We start from the raw sequence: 18,195 nt of genomic DNA, 5'->3' as shown, positions 1-18,195 counted from the left end.
AAGTAAAACAAAATGGAACGGTTCTCATATGCAGAGGATAGAATTAGATATGATGCAGAAATGACAACTCTTGAGGCACACAAGTGTTCCATTTTATTAATAAGTTAATAAACGTAAAACAAGAAAAACTTTGGCATAAATTTAAGCATAAACATAGAGCACAGCTATGTCATTAATAGACTGAAACTTTAATTATATTTACATGTTATTAAAATCAGAAACATGGCTTTATGTCATGTGTTATCTAATGTTTATTTGAATTATTTGAAAATAAGTGCATTGGAAGACATTTGATATTACAGACTACAATCTGAAGAGAATATTTGATAAGACGCCTCACAAAAAGTTCTGGCTGAATAAGATTATTACTTGGGTGCTGAAGCTCAAAGCATTGATTTGGACAGCAGCCCACAACAAAATACTCAAGAATAAATAAATACTTGTAAGGGGGTTATGAAGAGGTATTGAAAATGAGTTTTTAAACAATGTCAGGTTTAAATAATGTAATGTTACAAAAAAAAGGCAATTTTAAGGGATTTATATTTTATTAGCAATAAGGTATGGTTTTAAATGTGTTTAATTTAGTGTTTCAGTGCAAGGGAAGGAAGCCTATAGTTAGATTCGTGCCGGACAAAGGTGTTTGTTTGCGTGGGAGCTTTGGATTTCAAACTGTGCTCTGTTGTGCTTAGAGAGGTTACGGTGTGAAGAGTAAATGAAATCTGGCAGAAGCACAAGGTCAAAGCAAATTACTGTGGATGCTGGAATCTGAAAGAAAAACAGAAAATGCTGGACAATCACAGCAGGTCTGAAAGCATCTGTGGAGAGAAGGGAACTAACGTTTCAAGTCTGTATAGAATCATAGAATTTACAGTGCCGAAGGAGGCAATTCAGGCCATCAAGTCTGCACTGGCCCTTGGAAAGAGAACCCTACTCAAGCTCACACCTCCACCGTATCCCCGTGACCCAGTAACCCACACTTAACCTTTTTGGACACCAAGGGCAATTTAGTGTGGGTTAGGTGGATTGCCCAGAGCAATTTAGCATGGGCAATCCACCTAACCCGTACATCTTTGGACTGCGGGAGGAAACCGGAGGAAACCTACGCAGACACGGGGAGAACGTGCAGACCCCACACAGACAATGACCCAAGCCGGGAATCGAACCTGGAACCCTGGAGCTGTGAAGCAACTGTGCCAACCACTGTGCTACCCACCATCTTTTATCAAAGCTAGAGAGAACTGGAAATATACTGTTGTGACAGTGCGTGGAGCGGTGAGGATGGATAGAAGCGAGCGATAGGTGGAGGAGATTGACAAAGATGCCGTGGAGAAGTAGCAATAGGAAACAAAAATATGGCAGAGGAACTGAATAGTGACTTTGCATCAGACACCAGTGGGATGCCAGAGCTTCAGGAGAATCAGGGGGGCAGAGTGTAGTGGTTATCACTAAGGAGAAGGTTCTGGGGAAACTGAAAGGTCTGAAGGTGGATAAATCTGGACCGGATGGACTGTACCCCAGGGTTCTAAAGGAGATATACTGAGGAGATTGTGGAGGCATTGGTGGTGATCTTTCTGGAATCACTGGAGGTAGGGAGGGTCCCAGAGGACTGGAATTTGGCAAATATAACACTCCTATTTAAGAAGGGAGGGAGGTAGAAGATGAGAAATTATAGGCCGGTTAGCCTGACTTTGGTAATTGTAATAATAATAATAATATAATCTTTATTGTCACACATAGGCTTTCATCAACACTGGTAATAATCTTTATCTTTAAGTCACTGTGAAAAGCCCCTAGTCACCACATTCCGCCGCCTGTTCGGTTTGGGTACACTGAGGGAGAATTCAGAATGTCCAAATTACCTAATAGCACATCTTTTGGCACTTGTGGGAGGCAACCGAAGCACCTGGAGGAAACCCACGTAGACACAGGGAGAACGTGCAGACTCCACACAGACAGTGACCCAAGCCAGGAATCAAATCCAGGTCCCAGGTACTGTGAAGCGACAGTGCTAACCATTGTGCTATCGTGCCGCCCATAATTGGTACAACTTATGAGTCCATTATTAAAGATGAGATTGCGGAGTACCTGAAAGCACATGGTAAAAAAGGACTGAGTCAGCACGACTTTGTCAAGGGTAGGTCATGTCTGACAAATGTTAGAATTCTTTGAGGATGCAACAAGGAAGTTCAACAAAGGTGAACCAGTGGATATGATCTATTTAGATTTCGAGAAGGCCTTTGACAAGGTGTCGTTTAGGAGGCAGTTAAAGAAGTTAAGAGCCCATGGTGTTAAGGGTAAGATACTGGCATGGATAGAGGATTGGCTGACTGGCAGAAGACAGACAGCGAGGATAAAGGGATCTTTTTCAGGATGGCAGCCTGTGACAAGAGGTGTGTCTCGGGGTCGGTGTCGGGACCACAACTTTTCACAATATACATTAATGATCTGGAAGAAAAACTGAGGGCACTGTTATAAGTTTGCAGATGATACAAAGATATGCAGGGGGACAGGGAGTATTGAGGAAGCAGGGGCGCTGCAAAAGGACTTGGAAAGACTAGGAAGTGGCAGATGGAATATAATGTGTGAGGTTATGCACTTTGGTAGGAAGAATAGAGGCATAGACCATTTTCTAAATGGGAAAATGCTTAGGAAATCAGAAGCACAAAGGGGTTTGAGTCCTTGTTGAAGATTCTCTTAAGGTTAACATTCAGGGTTCAGCCGGCAGTTAGGAAGGCAAATGCAATGTTCGCATTCATGTCAAGAGGGCTAGAATTCAAGGGCAGGGATGTACCTCTGAGACTGTATAAAACTCTGGTCAGACCCCCATTTGGAGCATTGTGAGATGTTTTGGCCTCATATATCAGGAAGGATATTCTGCCCTTGGAAAGGGTCCAGAAGAGGTTCACAAAAATGATCCCTGGAATGAGGAGCTTGTCATATGAGGAGTGGTTGAGGACTCTGGGTCTGTACTTGGAGTTTAGAAAGATGACGGGGGATCTTATTGAAACTTATAGGATTCTGCGAGGCCTGGATAGAGTGGACTTGGAGAGGATGTTTCCATTGGTAGGAAAAACTAGAACCCGAGGCCACAGCCTCAGATTGAAGGGACGATCCTTTAAAACAGAAATGAGGAGGATTTTCTTCAGTCAGAGAATGGTGAATCTGTGGAACTGATAGTCGCAGAAGGCTTTGGAGGCCAAATCACTGAATGTCTTTAAGACAGAGATAGATAGCTTCTTGATTGAAAAGGTTATCAGGGGTTATGGGAAGAACATAGAACATAGTGTAGAAGGAGTCCATTCGGCCCATTGAGTCTGCACCAACCCACTTAAGCCCTCACTTCCACCCTATCCCCATAATTCAATAACCCCATTTAACCTTTTTGGACACTAAGGACAATTTAGCACGGCCAATCCACCTAACCTGCACATCTTTGGACTGTGGGAGGAACCGGAGGAAACCCACGCAGATACAGGGAGAACGTACAGACGCCGCATAGAGAACGTGCAGACCCCGCACAGCTAGGCAGGAGAATAGGGAGAAACATTAGCCACGATTGAATGGCGAGCAGACTCAATGGGCCGAATGGCCTAATTCTGCTCCTATGTCTTATGGTAAATTGGGGTGATTAAGGCTAAGCACAGTGTTGATAGTGGCAAGATTAAAATGTGTGAATGGCAGAACAAAGGTGAGCAGTGTGTCAGAGGGCAACTGGGAACAGATGGCCCGAGTGGGTTGGGGGGAATAATGGGGAGGGGAAAACTGATCAATAGACGAAATGGAAATAAATTGTTACAAATAAAAATGGGGTAAAGTTGGAGGAGGAAGTTCAGAGTCTGAAGTTGTTGAACTCAAGGTCCTGTTATGTGCCTCATCAGAAGATGAGGTGCTGTTCCTCCAGTTTGCACTGGGCTTCACTGGAACATTGCAACAGGCCAAGGACGGACATGTGGATTTGAGAACAAGACGGTGAGTTGAAATTGCAAGCGACAGGAAGGTCCAGGTGTCCTGCTTGCGGACAAACCAGAGGTGTTCTGCAAAGTGGTCACCCAGTCTGCTTTTAGACTCTCCAATGTAGAACTAACTGCATTAAGAGCAGCAAACGTAATACACCAGATTGAAGGAGGTGCATGTGAGGCATTGCCTCATTTGAAAAGAGTGTTTAGAATAGAATAGAATAGAACAGAATAGAATAGAACAGTACAGCACAGAACAGGCCCTTCGGCCCTCGATGTTGTGCCGAGCAATGATCACCCTATTTAAACCCACGTAACCCGTATACCCGTAACCCAACAATCCCCCCATTAACCTTACACTATGGGCAATTTAGCATGGCCAATCCACCTAACCCGCACATCTTTGGACTGTGGGAGGAAACCGGAGCAAACCCACGCACACACAGGGAGGACGTGCAGACTCCACACAGACAGTGACCCAGCCGGGAATCGAACCTGGGACCCTGGAGCTGTGAAGCATTGATGCTAACCACCATGCTACCGTGAGGCCCCTACCGTTTAGGCTCTGGGATGGTGAGCGGGTAAAGGGGCAGGTGTTACACCATCTGTGATTGAATGGAAAGGTGCCGTGGGAAGAGAATGAGGTGTTGGGGGTGATGGAGGATATCCCAGAGGGGACGGTCCCTGCAGAACGTTGACAGGGGAGTGAGAGGAAAATATGTTTGGTGGTGGAATCATGTTGGAACTGGCCGAACTAGAGGAGGCTGATTGGGTGAAAAGTGAGGACAAAGGGAACCCTATCCTGGTTCTGGGAGGGAGGGGAGGGGGTGAGAGCAGAAGTGTGGGAGATGGGTTGGACATTGAGAGCCCTGTCGATCGCAGTGGGTGGGAAACTACGATTAAGGCAGAATGAAGACATATCAGAAGCACCGTTTTGGAAAGTGGCATAATCGGAACAGATATGATGGAGGCAAGGGAACTGGGAGAATGGGATGGGATGGAGTCCTTTCAAGATGTGGGGTGTGAAGAGCTGTAGTCGAGGTAGCTGCCATCGATGTACCGATAAAAGAGTTGTGGGATGGGGCTGGTGTAGGACTGGAACAAGCCCCATAAAGAGACAGGCAAAACTGCGACCCATGCGGGTACCCAATGCCACACCTTTGATAATTTGGAGGAAATGAGACATGTTAAAGGAGAAATTGTCGAGTGAGAGGACAAGTTCAGCCCGACGGAGGAGTGGTGGTGGATGGGGATTGTTCAGGCCTCTGTTCGGGGAAGAAGCGGAGAGCCCTCAGACCATCCTGGTGGAGATGGAGGTAGAGAGGGATTGGACATCCATGGTAAAGGGAATGCGTTAGGGCTAGGAGCTGGAAGTTATTGTTATGATGTAGGACATCAGAGGAATTACAAATGTAGGTGGGAACGGACTGGACAACAGGAGAGATTATGGAGTCAAGATAGGAAGAAATTAGTTAGGTGGGACAGGAACTGGCTGACATGATGGGCCTACTAGGACAGCCCTGTTTGTGGATTTTGGGGAGGAGTTGGAAGCAGGCTGTCCAGGGTTGGGAGATTATGAAGTTGGAAGCTGTAGAGGGACGATGTCCAGAGGAGATGAGGTCAATGACAGTCCTGTAAAAAATGGCTTGATGCTCGGTGGTGGGGTCATGGTCCAGGGGGAGGTAGGAGGAAGTGTTTGAGAGTTGGCATTCAGCCTCTGTGAGGTAGAGGTCCGTACGCCTGACAACAGCCCCACTCTTATCGGAGGGTTTGATGACAAGCACGAGGTCGTTGCTTAGCTAAACTAGAGTGGCAGGGGGATGGGAATCTGAGACATAAGAGAGGGAAATTAGATAGAATTGAAAGATTGAAAAGCAGAAAGCAAAAGTGGAAGGTAGAAGAAACAAGGGGTGGCAAATTGATCTGCACAGGCACAATATGTTTGCAATTCAAGAGTAATGGCTGCAGGGTGATCAACATTGAATGTCCAAGGGCATTCGATATTTAGGAAGGATGGTTAAAAAGGAAAAAGAGGTGGGGTGGTGTTGTTAGTTAAGGATGAAATCAGTGCAAGAGTGAGAGGATATTGGCTCAAAAAATTTAGATGCACATTCAGTCTGGGTGGAGCTAAGAAGCAACAAGGTGAAAGCGAAATCCAATCTGAAATCTAAACAAAGGAAACTAAGAAGATATGAGGTGTGAGATGGCTATGATATATTGCGGAACCTGATTAAAATGCCTGATGGTGGGTAGGCAATGGCTAAACAAACAAACATATGAAATACATGAATGATTTGGATGAGGGAACCAAAAGTCGCATTTCTAAGTTTCCTGCCATCACAAAACTTGGATGGAATATGAGTGGTGATATGTTAAGAGGCTTTAAGGTGATTTAGACCAGTTGAACAAGTGGGCAAATACATGGCAGATGCAGTATAATGTGGATAAATGTGAAGTTATTCACTTTGGACAGAGGAACAGAATGGCAGAGTACTACTTAAAGTACGATAGATTGGGAAAGTTTGACTTACAAAGGGACCTGGGTGTCCTCATACACCAGTCACTGAAAGCAAGCATGCAAGTGCAACAAGCAGTTAGGAAGGCAATTGGTATGTTGGCCTTCACTGCCAGAGAACTTGAGCACAGAGGCAAGGATGTCATACCGCAGCTGTACAGGGCCTTTGCGAGACAACACCTAAAGTATTGTGTGGAGTATTGGGTGCAGTTCTGGTCTCCTTATCCAAGAAAGGATATACTTGCTTTAATGACTTGGAAGCCAGCTTTAAGAAGAACATAGAATTTATTTACAGCAATATAAAGACTGCCTATGACATCAAACTATTTACACTTCACAATCCCCGTTGAGACAACCAACATGCCGGTCCCTGCTCGGGCGGCTTTTATGCTCAATCTTATGAGCCCCAACTGCATGGGCTTTGCCCACTGGTGGGGAAGCTTGTATTCCATGAGCCCCACGTGGAGATTAATTACAATTTGCCGTGGACATTGTAGGGGTTATTAAGTCCAATCAATCCCCCCTCTGCAAATATCGGAGAAGGCCTTCTGCGCTACTTCACACGCGGCTGTGCTTACGCTTGTGGTGGGTCTGGGTTGGGCGGCTGAGAACAGTCAATCGAATTCTGAGGCATTAGCCCATCAGCCCATTTTTTGGTGACTATCCCCGAACTTGACTCACATCAGTTGATGATAGGGGGAGATTGTATATTGGACCGGAGGATGGACAGGTTAAGTCCAGACTCCTTTGTAATTTTGGGGATGGTGAAAGACTTGGTAGTGCATTGAGTATAATCCAGAATAAATATTTTGTTTGGTTGGCAAATTGGTAATCTTGGGGGTGGAGTATAAGGCAATAGCAATATTGGACCATAAACCACATTATGTGTATGTGAGGTTGGAAGCGGGTCGAGCCCAGCAACCTCTGTAGAAGCTGGATATGGCGCTCCTGGCAGATGAAGGGTTCTGCGAGAAGGTAGCTCGGCCAGAGGGAACTATGTAGATTTCAATCTGAACAGGGAAGTCATTTATAAAAAATGTTTTTATTGAAGTTTTACATTTTATACACTGTGTTCAATAAGAGTACATGCGTCAGTTACAAAATGCAAGACAAGAGGGGCTGGAGGGGTCGGACCTGCTGGCCTATGTGGCCGTGATGTTGAACTCGCTGGTGGGGGCAGGATCCTTCCATCTGCCCCTGGAGCTGGGGGGGCCCACAGAGTACTGGCCAGGCGGCCTAAGGCGAATGAACTCCCGTGGGCGGTGCTGGTGCGGTTCCATCGGTTCAGTGACCAGGAGTGTGTGGGCCAAGAAGGTGAGGAGTAGCAAGTGGGAGAATTCGGTAGTGCGTATCTACCAGGACTGGAGTGCGGAGGTAGCCAAGCGGAGAGCCGGGTTTAACCGAACGAAGGCGGTGCTCCATGGAAAGCAGGTGAAGTTCGGCATGTTGCCGCCTGCGCGCCTGTGGGTCACCTACAAGGACCTGCATCACTACTTTGAGTCCCCGGAGGAAGCGTGGGCCTTTGTGCAGGCTGAAAAGCTGGACTCGAACTAGAGATTGGGGGCTGTGGGAGTTTTTCTATTCTATTCATGTATCATTGTTTATGCTGTAGCGGGTTATTCTGTTTGTTTTTGTTTTTTCTCTCGCTTTCGGACGATGTGGGTTATGGTTTTGTGTTCTAAGGCGGGTACTGGGGTTTGTGGTTGATCTGTGACTTTGTTTGTACGGAGTTGGTGGTTGGGTTGGGACTGCGGTTTGGGAGCTGCATTGGTGGGGTGGGGCAGTGAGAAAGCGCGGGCTTTTCTCTGGTTTCCCGCGCTGCGGGACGAGGGGGTGGAGCTGGTAGCGAGGGGCGTGGTTATTAGACCGGGTTTCCCGCGCTGAAGCGGTGCCCAGGAGCTGATGCAGGGGAGGAGGGGGGACCTCATATCGGGAGGGGTCGGACGGGAGGGGTCGGAGTTAGAGCGGGGTGGGGTGCCCCCTGATCCGGCTGATTACATGGAACGTGAGGGGGTTGAATGGGCCGGTTAAGCGGGCCCGGGTGTTTTCGCATCTGAAGGGGCTGAAGGCGGACGTGACCACGCTCCAGGAGACCCACCTGAAGGTGGCAGACCAGGTCCGTCTGAGGAAGGGGTGGGTGGGGCAGGTTTTCCACTCAGGGCTCGACTCGAAGAACCGGGGGGTGGCGATCCTGGTGGGGAAGTGGGTGGCGTTTGAGGCGTCTGAGGTTGTGGCTGATAGTGGCGGCAGATATGTGATGGTGAGCGGTAAGCTGCAGGGGGAGAGGGTGGTGTTGGTTAATGTGTACGCCCCAAATTGGGATGATGCTGGTTTCATGAGGCGTATGTTGGGCCGCATTCCTGGCCTGGAGGTGGGGGGCTTGATCATGGGGGGGGGGGGGGGGGGGGGGGGGGTGGGGGGGGGGACTTCAATACGGTGCTGGATCCCCTACTGGATCGTACTAGTTCAAGGACAGGCAGGAGGCCAGCGGCGGCCAAGGTGTTGAGGGGGTTTATGGACCAGGTGGGAGATGTGGATCCCTGGTGGTTTCGGGAGGCCGAGGGCTCGGGAGTACTCTTTTTTCTCCCATGTGCACAGGGTTTATTCCCGCATTGATTTCTTGTTTTGAGCAGGGGACTGGTCCGGAGGGTGGAGGAGGCAGAGTATTCAGCTATCGCGATTTCGGACCATGCTCCGCATTGGGTGGATCTGGAGATGGGGGAGGTGCGGGACCAGCGCCGCTTTGGCGTCTGGACGATTGTTGGCTGATGAGGAGGTGTGTAGGAGGGTCCGGGGATGTATCGAGAGGTACCTCGAGGTCAATGATACTGGGGAGGTCCAGGTGGGGATGGTGTGGGAGGCTCTGAAGGCAGTGATTAGGGGGGAGCTGATCTCCATCCGAGCCCATAGGGAGAGGGAGAGACTGGTGGAGGAGCTGTTGAGTGTGGATAAGAGGCCCCGGAGGAGGGATTGCTGGGGGAATGGCGTAGCTTGCAGGCCAAGTTTGATTTATTGACCACCAGAAAGGCGGAGACACAGTGGAGGAAGGCGCAGGGAGCGGTAGAGTATGGAGAGAAGGCGAGCAGGATGCTGGTGCACCAGCTTCGTAAGCGGGACGCGGCTAGAGAGATTGGTGGAGTGAAGGATAGAGATGGGAATGTGGTGCGGCAGGGGGCAGAGGTCAATGAGGTCTTTAGGGACTTCTATAGGGAACTGTACCGGTCGGAGCCGCCGGCAGTGGGAAGGGGAATGGAGAGTTTTTTGGACAGGTTCCGATTTCCAAGGGTGCAGGAGGAGCAGGTGGAGGGACTGGGGGCGCCGATCGAGTTGGAGGAGCTGGTCAGTGGGATTGGCCACATGCAGTCGGGGAAGGCGCCGGGACCGGATGGGTTCCCGGTTGAATTTTATAAGAAATATGCGGACCTGTTGGGCCCCCTGTTGGTTAGGACCTTCAACGAGGCATGGAAGGGGGGTGTTCTGCCCCCGACGATGTCTCGGGCACTAATCTGATCCTGAAGCGTGATAAGGACCCCTTGCAGTGCGGTTCATACAGGCTGATTTCACTGCTGAATGTAGACGCCAAGTTGCTGGTGAAGATCTTGGCCACTAGAATAGAGGACTGTGTGCCGGGGGTGATACATGAAGATCAGACGGGTTTTGTGAAGGGGAGGCAGCTGAACACTAACGTGCGAAGGCTGCTAAATGTGATAATGATGCCGGCAGCAGAAGGAGAGGCGGAGATTGTGGTGGCATTGGATGCGGAGAAGGCCTTTGACAGGGTTGAGTGGGGGTACTTGTGGGAGGTGTTGGAGAGGTTCGGGTTTGGAGTGGGGTTTATTAAATAGGTGAGGTTGCTGTACGAGGCCCCAATGGCGAGTGTAGCGACAAATGGGAGGAGGTCCGAGTACTTCAGGCTCCACCGTGGGACGAGGCAGGGGTGCCCCCTGTCCCCCTTGCTTTTTGCGCTGGCAATAGAGCCTCTTGCCATGGCTCTCAGGGAGTCGAGGAGGTGGAGGGGTTTGGTGCGAGGTGGGGAGGAGCACCGAGTGTCGCTGTATGCGGACGACTTGCTGTTGTATGTAGCAGACCCGGTGGGGGGAATGCTGGAGGTGATGGAGATTCTTGCTGAGTTCGGGCGTTTCTCGGGATATAAATTGAACCTGGGCAAGAGTGAGCTGTTTGTCGTACACCCGGGAGATCAGGAGGAGGAGATTGGTAGGCTCCCGCTAAAGAGAGCAGTGAGGAGTTTTAGGTACCTGGGGGTTCAGGTGACTAGGAGCTGGGGGACTCTGCACAAGCTCAATTTTACTACGTTGGTGGAGCAGATGGAGGAGGAATTTAAAAGGTGGGACATGCTGCCGTTGTCGTTGGCGGGTAGAGTACAGTCCGTTAAAATGACGGTGCTCCCGAGGTTTTGTTTTTGTTTCAGTGCCTCCCCATTTTCGTTCTGAGGGCCTTTTTTAGGAGGGTGAACAGCAGCATTCTGGGATTTGTTTAGGCGCACGGGACTCCGAGGGTAAGGAGGGTCTTTTTGGAGCGGGGCAGGGATAGAGGGGGGCTGGCGCTGCCCAACCTCTCTGGGTACTATTGGGCGGCTAATGTCTCGATGGTACGCAAGTGGGTAATGGAGGGGGAGGGGGCAGCATGGAAAAGGATGGCGATGGCGTCCTGCGGAGGCACGAGCCTGAAGGCACTGGTAACGGCGCCGTTGCCGCTCCCTCCAACGAGGTACACCACGAGCCCGGTGGTGGCGGCCACCCTCAAAATTTGAGGGCAGTGGAGGCGACACAGGGGGGAATTGGGGGGCTCGGTGGAGGCCCCGCTGCGGGGAAACCATCGGTTTGTCCCAGGGAACATGGATGGCGGGTTCCTGGGGTGGCACAGGGCGGGCATTAGGAAGTTGGGAGACCTGTTTATTGATGGGAGGTTCGCGAGCCTTGGTGAACTGGAGGAGAAGTTTGAGCTCCCCCCGGGGAATATGTTCAGGTACCTTCAGGTCAAGGCGTTTGCTAGGCGACAGGTGGAGGGGTTCCCTTTGCTGCCCCCGCGGGGGTTAAGGGATCGGGTGCTTTCGGGGGTGTGGTCGGGATGGGAAGGTGTCTGACATCTACCAGGTAATGCAGGAGGTGGGGAGGCGTCGGTAGAGGAGCTGAAGGCTAAGTGGGAGGTGGAGCAGATTGAGGAGGGGACATGGGCGGACGCCCTGGAGAGGGTGAACTCCTCCTCTTCATGTGCGAGGCTTAGTCTCATCCAGTTCAAGGTGCTGCCAACATGTCCGGATCTAGGATGAGTAGGTTCTTTGGGGGCGAAGACAGGTGCGTCAGGTGTTCGGGGAGTCCAGCGAACCAAGCCCATATGTTCTGGGCATGCCCGGCACTGGAGAAGTTCTGGAAGGAGGTGGCGGGGACGGTGTCGAGGGTGGTGGGATCCAGGGTCAAGCCAGGTTGGGGACTCGCGATATTTGGGGTTGGGGTGGAGCCGGGAGTGCAGGAGGCGAAAGAGGCCGATGTCTTGGCCTTTGCGTCCCTAGTAGCTCGGCGGAGGATCTTGCTGCAGTGGAAAGATGTGAGACCTCCGAGTGTGGAGACCTGGATTAATGACATGGCGGGATTCATTAAGTTGGAGGGTCAAGTTCGCCCTGAGGGGGTCGGTACAAGGGTTCTTTAGGAGGTGGCAGCCTTTCCTCGACTTTCTGGCTCAATGATAAGGTACTAGGTCAGCAGCAACCCGGGGGGGAGTTAGGGGGATAGTGTTTAAGTTAATTTGCTTATTGTTAATTTATTTTGTTGTTTATTGGGGTGGGGGGGGGGGGGGGGGGGGGAGGGGGTTTGCTATATGCGTTGTTATGGTGCCGGGGGGTGTTTATTATTATTGTTATTATTGTTTTGTTGATATATATTTTCCAAAAAATTCCAATAAAAATTATTTTTTTAAAAACCAAAATGCAAGACATTTCCCTTGGTATCGACTCACCTTCCATCCACCCCCTTGTCGTTTGACCCCACCCCCCTTTTAGCCATCGCCCAACCCCCAATCTCATTTTCTTTGTTTCTTTGGGGGTTTGGTTTCTTGTGGCCCTGCTCTGGGCCCCCAGGTATCGGTTTCGGCTATTTTACAGCTTCCCCATCCTCTCCCCCTCCTATCCCTGTCTGCTCCCTGCAGTTTTGTACGACCCCATGTGCTCCTCCCCCCTCCTCCCCTCACTCTTGGCTGATGGCCTCGAACAGTTCCTGGAACAAGTTGGTGAATGGCTTCCTCAGACAGCGAATTTGATCTTATCCAGGTGGAGAAATACCGCCAGGTCTGCCAGCCAGTCTGCAGCCATGGGTGGTGCTACTGATTGCCAGCTGAGCAGGATTCTCAGACGGGCGATTAGGGAAGCAAAGGCAAGGGCGTCAGCCCTCTTCCCTATGAATTGATCTGGCTGAACCGATACCCTTAAGAGCCACTATTGAGCATGGCTCCACCCTCACCACCTTGGACATTGCCTTGAAGAAGGCTGTCCAAAACTCGACAAGTCTGGGGCATACCCAGAACACGTGGGCGTGGTTGACCAGGCCTCCCTGGCACGGTTCACATTTGTCCTCCCCCTCTGGAAAGAACCTGCTCATTCGGGTTCTTGACAGGTGTGCACTGTATGCTTCGCTCGAGAGTCTCCACACTATTTCTGCCCCTTGCTCTTCCTCCCATTTTTCCCGTGTTTCGTCCAGTGGAGTGTCCTTTCTAAAAGCTGTCCGTACAGGTCCCCGCAGTTTCCCCTCCCCAGATTACCCACGTCCAGTAGTTCCTCCAACATGGTGTGTATCGGAGTCTGTGGGTATGCGGTCGTCTCCTTGCGGACAAAGTTCTTAACCTATAGATGTTGGAATTAGTTTCCGCGAGAGAGCTGCAGTCCCACTGTCGATTCCTCTAGGTCACTAGTCTGTCTTCTGTGTCTCCCTGTTCTGTCTCCACCTCTTAAAGGTGGTGTCAAGCATGGCTGGTGCAAACCTATGGTTGCAGCAGATGGGGGCCAAGGTGAACTTTTCTATCAGGCCGAAGTGTTGCCTCACCTGGTTACAGATTCTGAGGGTGGCTACCACCACTGGGCTTGTTGAGTATTTTGTTGGCAGGGATGGGAGCGTTACCCTGGCGAGAGCCCAGAGGGTTGTCCCTGTACAGGAGCTCTCCTCCATCCTCACCCTCCCCCTCACTCTTACAAAAACACACATACAAACGGCGTAATCATCATATCTATTGTGTTGAAAAAAGCTTTGGGGATGTAGATCAGTATGGACCTGAAGAGGAACCTGGGTAATACGTTTATCTTGATCATCTGTACCCTTCCTGCTAAGGAGAGCAAGAGCGTATCCCATCTCTGCAGCTGCAAGGATTCAGAGCTGGTAGTGTTGGTCCATACGCTCGATTTGGGGGCGTTGTATAGGAGTTCCCCCCATGAGATGAACCCTGTCCCCAACCCAAACCGCTCTGGTAACTCAATGAGGTACTTCCACTCGACTCTGTCGAAGGCCTTCTCTGCGTTCAAGGAAACGATCACATCTATTGTTTTCTCCTCGGATGGGGTCATTATGACTCTCAGCAGTCGCCTGATGTTTGTTGTTAGCTGTGTACCCTTAACAAAGGGAGCCCGTCGGGTCTGGCGCCTTTCCTGCCTGCATGTAGTTGATGCTCTCCAGGACCTCTTCCAGTCCACATGATGCTTCCAGCCCCCTCCGTCTGTCGTCCCCAACGACTGGCATGTCCAGTCCATCGAGGAACTGTTTCATCCCCGAGTCCCATCAGGGGACTTGGGAGGTGTAAAGCCCACAGTAGAAGGCCTCGAATGCTTTGTTGACCTTTTTTGGTTCAGCTACCAGTCTGCCTCTGCTATCCCTCACCTGTGCTATTTTCCTCGTGGTGCCTGTTTTCTCAGCTGGTGAGCCAGCAGGCGGCTAGCCTTGTCTCCATGTTCGTAGAAGGTTCCTGTGTCTGGCGGAGTTGATGCACTGCCTTCCTGATGGATAGAAGGTTAAGGTGCATTTGTATTTTTTCCTTTCTGCAGAAGGTCTACATTCGGGACCTCGGAGTACCTTCTGTCGACCTCCAGGATGGAATCAATCAGTTGTTGTTGCCTACCCGCCCTCTCTTCCCTGTCTATGTGTGAATTCTAGGTGATAATTTCTTCTCCAATTACAGCCTTTCGTGCCTCCCATAATGTGGAAGGTGAGACTTCCCCGTTCCGGTTGTTGGTGACATACTGGCCCATGGCCCGAGATGTTTTCTGGCAGAAAACCTAGTCAGCCAAGAGGGTCGTGTGCAACCTCAATGTGGGTTGTTGGGCACGGCCCGTCTCCAATTTCACGTCTATGTAATGTGGAGCATAGTCAGAGATTACAATAGCTGAGTATTCCGCTCTGACTATATCTGGAAGGACCAATTTACCCACTATAAAGAAGTTGATGCACTGGCGAGAAAAATGAGAATTCCTTCTCCCCTGGGTGCATGAACCACCATGAGTCCACAGCCCCAATCTGTTCCATAAAAGTTCCCTGTTCTCTAGCCTGCGGGATCAACCTTACTTAACTTGTGGGTGCGCCCTTGGCCATGGTCACTGCTCTCACCATGAGGCTGGATCCCTGCACTCCGGGATTTCCCTTTGTTCAGGGACCCTCCAAAGTGGCTGCTTACGGCGCCATCTTGTTCCATGTTTCCGAGAGTTGAAGTCAGTTTAGAGCCCCCCTTTATTGTCTTGTTCTCGCTGCAGTTTTGTTCACCCCCCCGCCCCCCCTAAACCTGGCCAAATGGGAGATGCGCCATGGCCCCCTTCTCACTCACACCTCCTGCCGCTAGCTTTCCCACTAGTGTAGCCCCCCTCCTACGGTTGGTCTGCCAGTGTCCCCTCTATCTCCTCCTTGCCCTCTCCTGTGCTCTACTGCACTCGCCCCCTTCTTTCTGCGAACTGGTTCCCCTGTTCATAATGAGGCTTTCAATAGCAAATTGTTCATTGTTTCCTCGCCTCCTTATCGCTGTTTGCCTTGCTGTCTATCCAAACCGTTCTTACGGATGAACTCGCCCGTCACTGTAAGGTTAGTAAAGTAATGTTTCTTGCTCTGATATGTTACCCAGAGACTGACTGGGTACAGCATCCCAAATTTTGTTCTTATTTTTTGCCTGATTAAATTCGGCCCTGTGCGTTGCCAGGTCCACCCCAATGTCCTGGTAGACTCTGATTTTATGTCCCTCCCAGTTGCATGCCTTCGTGTGACTGACCCAATGAAAGCTGGGTCACCGGTCTCCCTCTCTCAGGGGTGGCCGACCCCTTGCCTCATGGGTCTGCTGAGCTGCTTGTTCGGCACTCGTCCCTTGCCGCAGTGCTCATCATCCCTGTGACCTGTTGAGCTGCTGTTTCCTGGTATTTTTACTACATACCATGACATTGAGGGTGAGGGGATGTTTTAGTCTGATTTTGCAGCTAAATTCGGTCAAAAGTGCCTATTTTTCTGCCTTTTGTTTCCACCGTCTGGAATAGATGCAACATACAAGATTTGGAAGAGGGAGTGGGTCGAGAGGTATAGGGATCCATTTGTTGATGGAAAAATATTAATTCCCGAGGGGGAGCACGTTTATGTATCTGCAGGCGCAGGACTTTGTTCGCAAGAATTCTCTTCGTTCCCCCAGTTACCAAGACCTTCACTGATGGACTTGGGAGAAGGGATCTCTGACATATATAGGTCTTTGCTGGAAAATGTGAACGCTGCATTAGAAGAAATAAAGGGGAAGTGGGAAGAAGAATTGGGCTGGGGCTGGAGGAAGGGGTCTGAAGTGAGATTTTGTAGAGGGCAAACTTAGTCCATAAGCGCACCTGACTAGAGTGCACAGGATTGGTTTCTTCCCTGCTGTAGAAGACAGATGTGAACTGTGTTTAAGGGGGCCAGCGAACCACTCGCGCATGTTCTGGTCCTGTTTAAAATTGGTAGAGTTTTGGGTCTCGTTCTTTTAGACCATGTTGGAGATTGGGCTTGAACCGTGTCCATTGGAGGTGATTTTTGGGGTGTCTGACCTGCCGGAGCTTCTTGAGGGAAAGGGGGCTATTGTCTTGGCCGTTGCCTCTCTTATAGCTCAGTGACGAGTCCTGCTTGGAAGGGAGGTTGGAGGCACCACCTGGGACCTCAGCATAGCTGGGGGAACTTGGCAAAATTTCTCTTGGAAAAAATTAAATATGCCATTGGGGGTTGGAGGAAGGATTTTACTCCAGATGGAAGCCATTTATTGCCTTCTTCAAAAATCTGTTCGTCACAACCAACTGAGGGTCTTGGGGTTATTATAGTTAGTATGTAAAAGCAAAAAATGACAAGTTGTTTGCATTATATTTAAGTGTTTTTTATGTGTATGTGAAATTTTGTGGCATTGGGATATAGGGTAGGTCATTTAGGACTGAGTTGAGGAGAAACCTCTTCACACAGAGGGTGACAAATCTGTGGATTTCTCTACCACAGAAGGCTGTGGAGGCCAAGTGACTGAATATATTTAAGAAGGGAATAGATAGATTTCTAGACCCAAGAGGAGTCATGGGGTATGGTGTGAGCACGGGAGAATGGTGTTGAGATAGAGGATCAGCCATGATCATATTGAATGGCGGAGCAGGTTTGAAGGCCCAAATAACCTACTCCTGGTCCTTTTTTCTATGTTTCTAAGATAGCAACAGTGTTTGGAAAGACTTCAGAGGCTCTCTGGAGTCATAAAAATTGCTAGAGCTTCCAATTATATTGTGATAGTTGGAAAATTGAACAGGATATGTTGATATTGCTTAATGTTAATGCCAAAAAGTATACGGAGGTTGTGACTTTAGGTAATGTCTGTGGGCAGGTAGTACATTAGTATCACTCTTTATACACGTGTTGGGCAGAGCATGTGATGTCTGACCTCTAATAGCATTAGGAAATCACAAAACAGTTTGGCCGACACCTCACCACCAACCCCCGGTTCTGGAATCCCATAGAAACACTCAATTACCATACAATCATGCAAAGAAACAAATAAATTAAGATACAGCAGCAGGTAAGAACACACCATCACATGATCCCTGCTGCACAACATTGCCTAAAAGAGGCAGTCTATCCCTTTGCAACTATGTGTGTCTAACCGTTCCATTGAGCACATGGATCTGAAGGTATGTAAACCCACTGCACAAATATGCATGGTTTATTCTTGACGCACCCTCTCCTGTAAAATCAGGAGTTACAAAATTGCTTTATATACTGCTATGCCGTACAATGAATAATCTTAATCTCAATTGCACCTCCCCTCTTCCCCCAACAAAAGCATATTCATAGTTTTAAAACTGGTGCCAGATAAAGATTAAACAAATAGGTAAAGGAATGGCATTTAATAAATTGGGTTTATTTCATGCAGCCACTAAAAACCAATGGCCTTAATGATGTTTGCTACATGGTATAATTATCCTTGTTGTCGAGTCATGCCACAGAAGATTTACTAGAATTAGATTAAAGGAAATACATTTCTGTCTTAAGAACCAGACTGAGTGTAACAAGATACCTGCTTCTCGTCTTGCTGATCCAGTTCTCCTTTACTTGTATCTGAACTGGTATCTTCCTCATCGGAGCTAAAAATTACTTCTTCATCTGAGTTGATGTCCATTTCTGAAGAATGGTTATCCTGATCCTGTATAGGGCTAAAAACAACTTAATCAGAACAAGGCAGAGTCTTACTATTTCAGCTGATATT

The 18,195-nt window shown here is 49.4% G+C and overlaps 1 protein-coding gene across 5 annotated transcripts in view; it reads right to left on the bottom strand.

The window, feature by feature from the left end:
- The window catches only part of fgd6 (FYVE, RhoGEF and PH domain containing 6), a 243,997-nt gene that overhangs the window by 180,978 nt on the left and 44,824 nt on the right, over window positions 1-18,195 (bottom strand). For all 5 annotated transcript variants that reach the window (XM_038810925.1, XM_038810924.1, XM_038810928.1 and 2 more), the window contains one exon: window positions 18,007-18,142. In XM_038810925.1, the coding sequence (XP_038666853.1) occupies window positions 18,007-18,142 (136 nt within the window). The remainder of the gene's footprint in view (window positions 1-18,006; window positions 18,143-18,195) is intronic.

Source organism: Scyliorhinus canicula, chromosome 11 (genome assembly GCF_902713615.1).
Source record: "Scyliorhinus canicula chromosome 11, sScyCan1.1, whole genome shotgun sequence".
Taxonomy (NCBI): domain Eukaryota; kingdom Metazoa; phylum Chordata; class Chondrichthyes; order Carcharhiniformes; family Scyliorhinidae; genus Scyliorhinus; species Scyliorhinus canicula.
The sequence above is the reverse complement of the archived record's forward strand: the minus strand, read 5'-3'. Positions and strand labels throughout refer to the sequence as shown.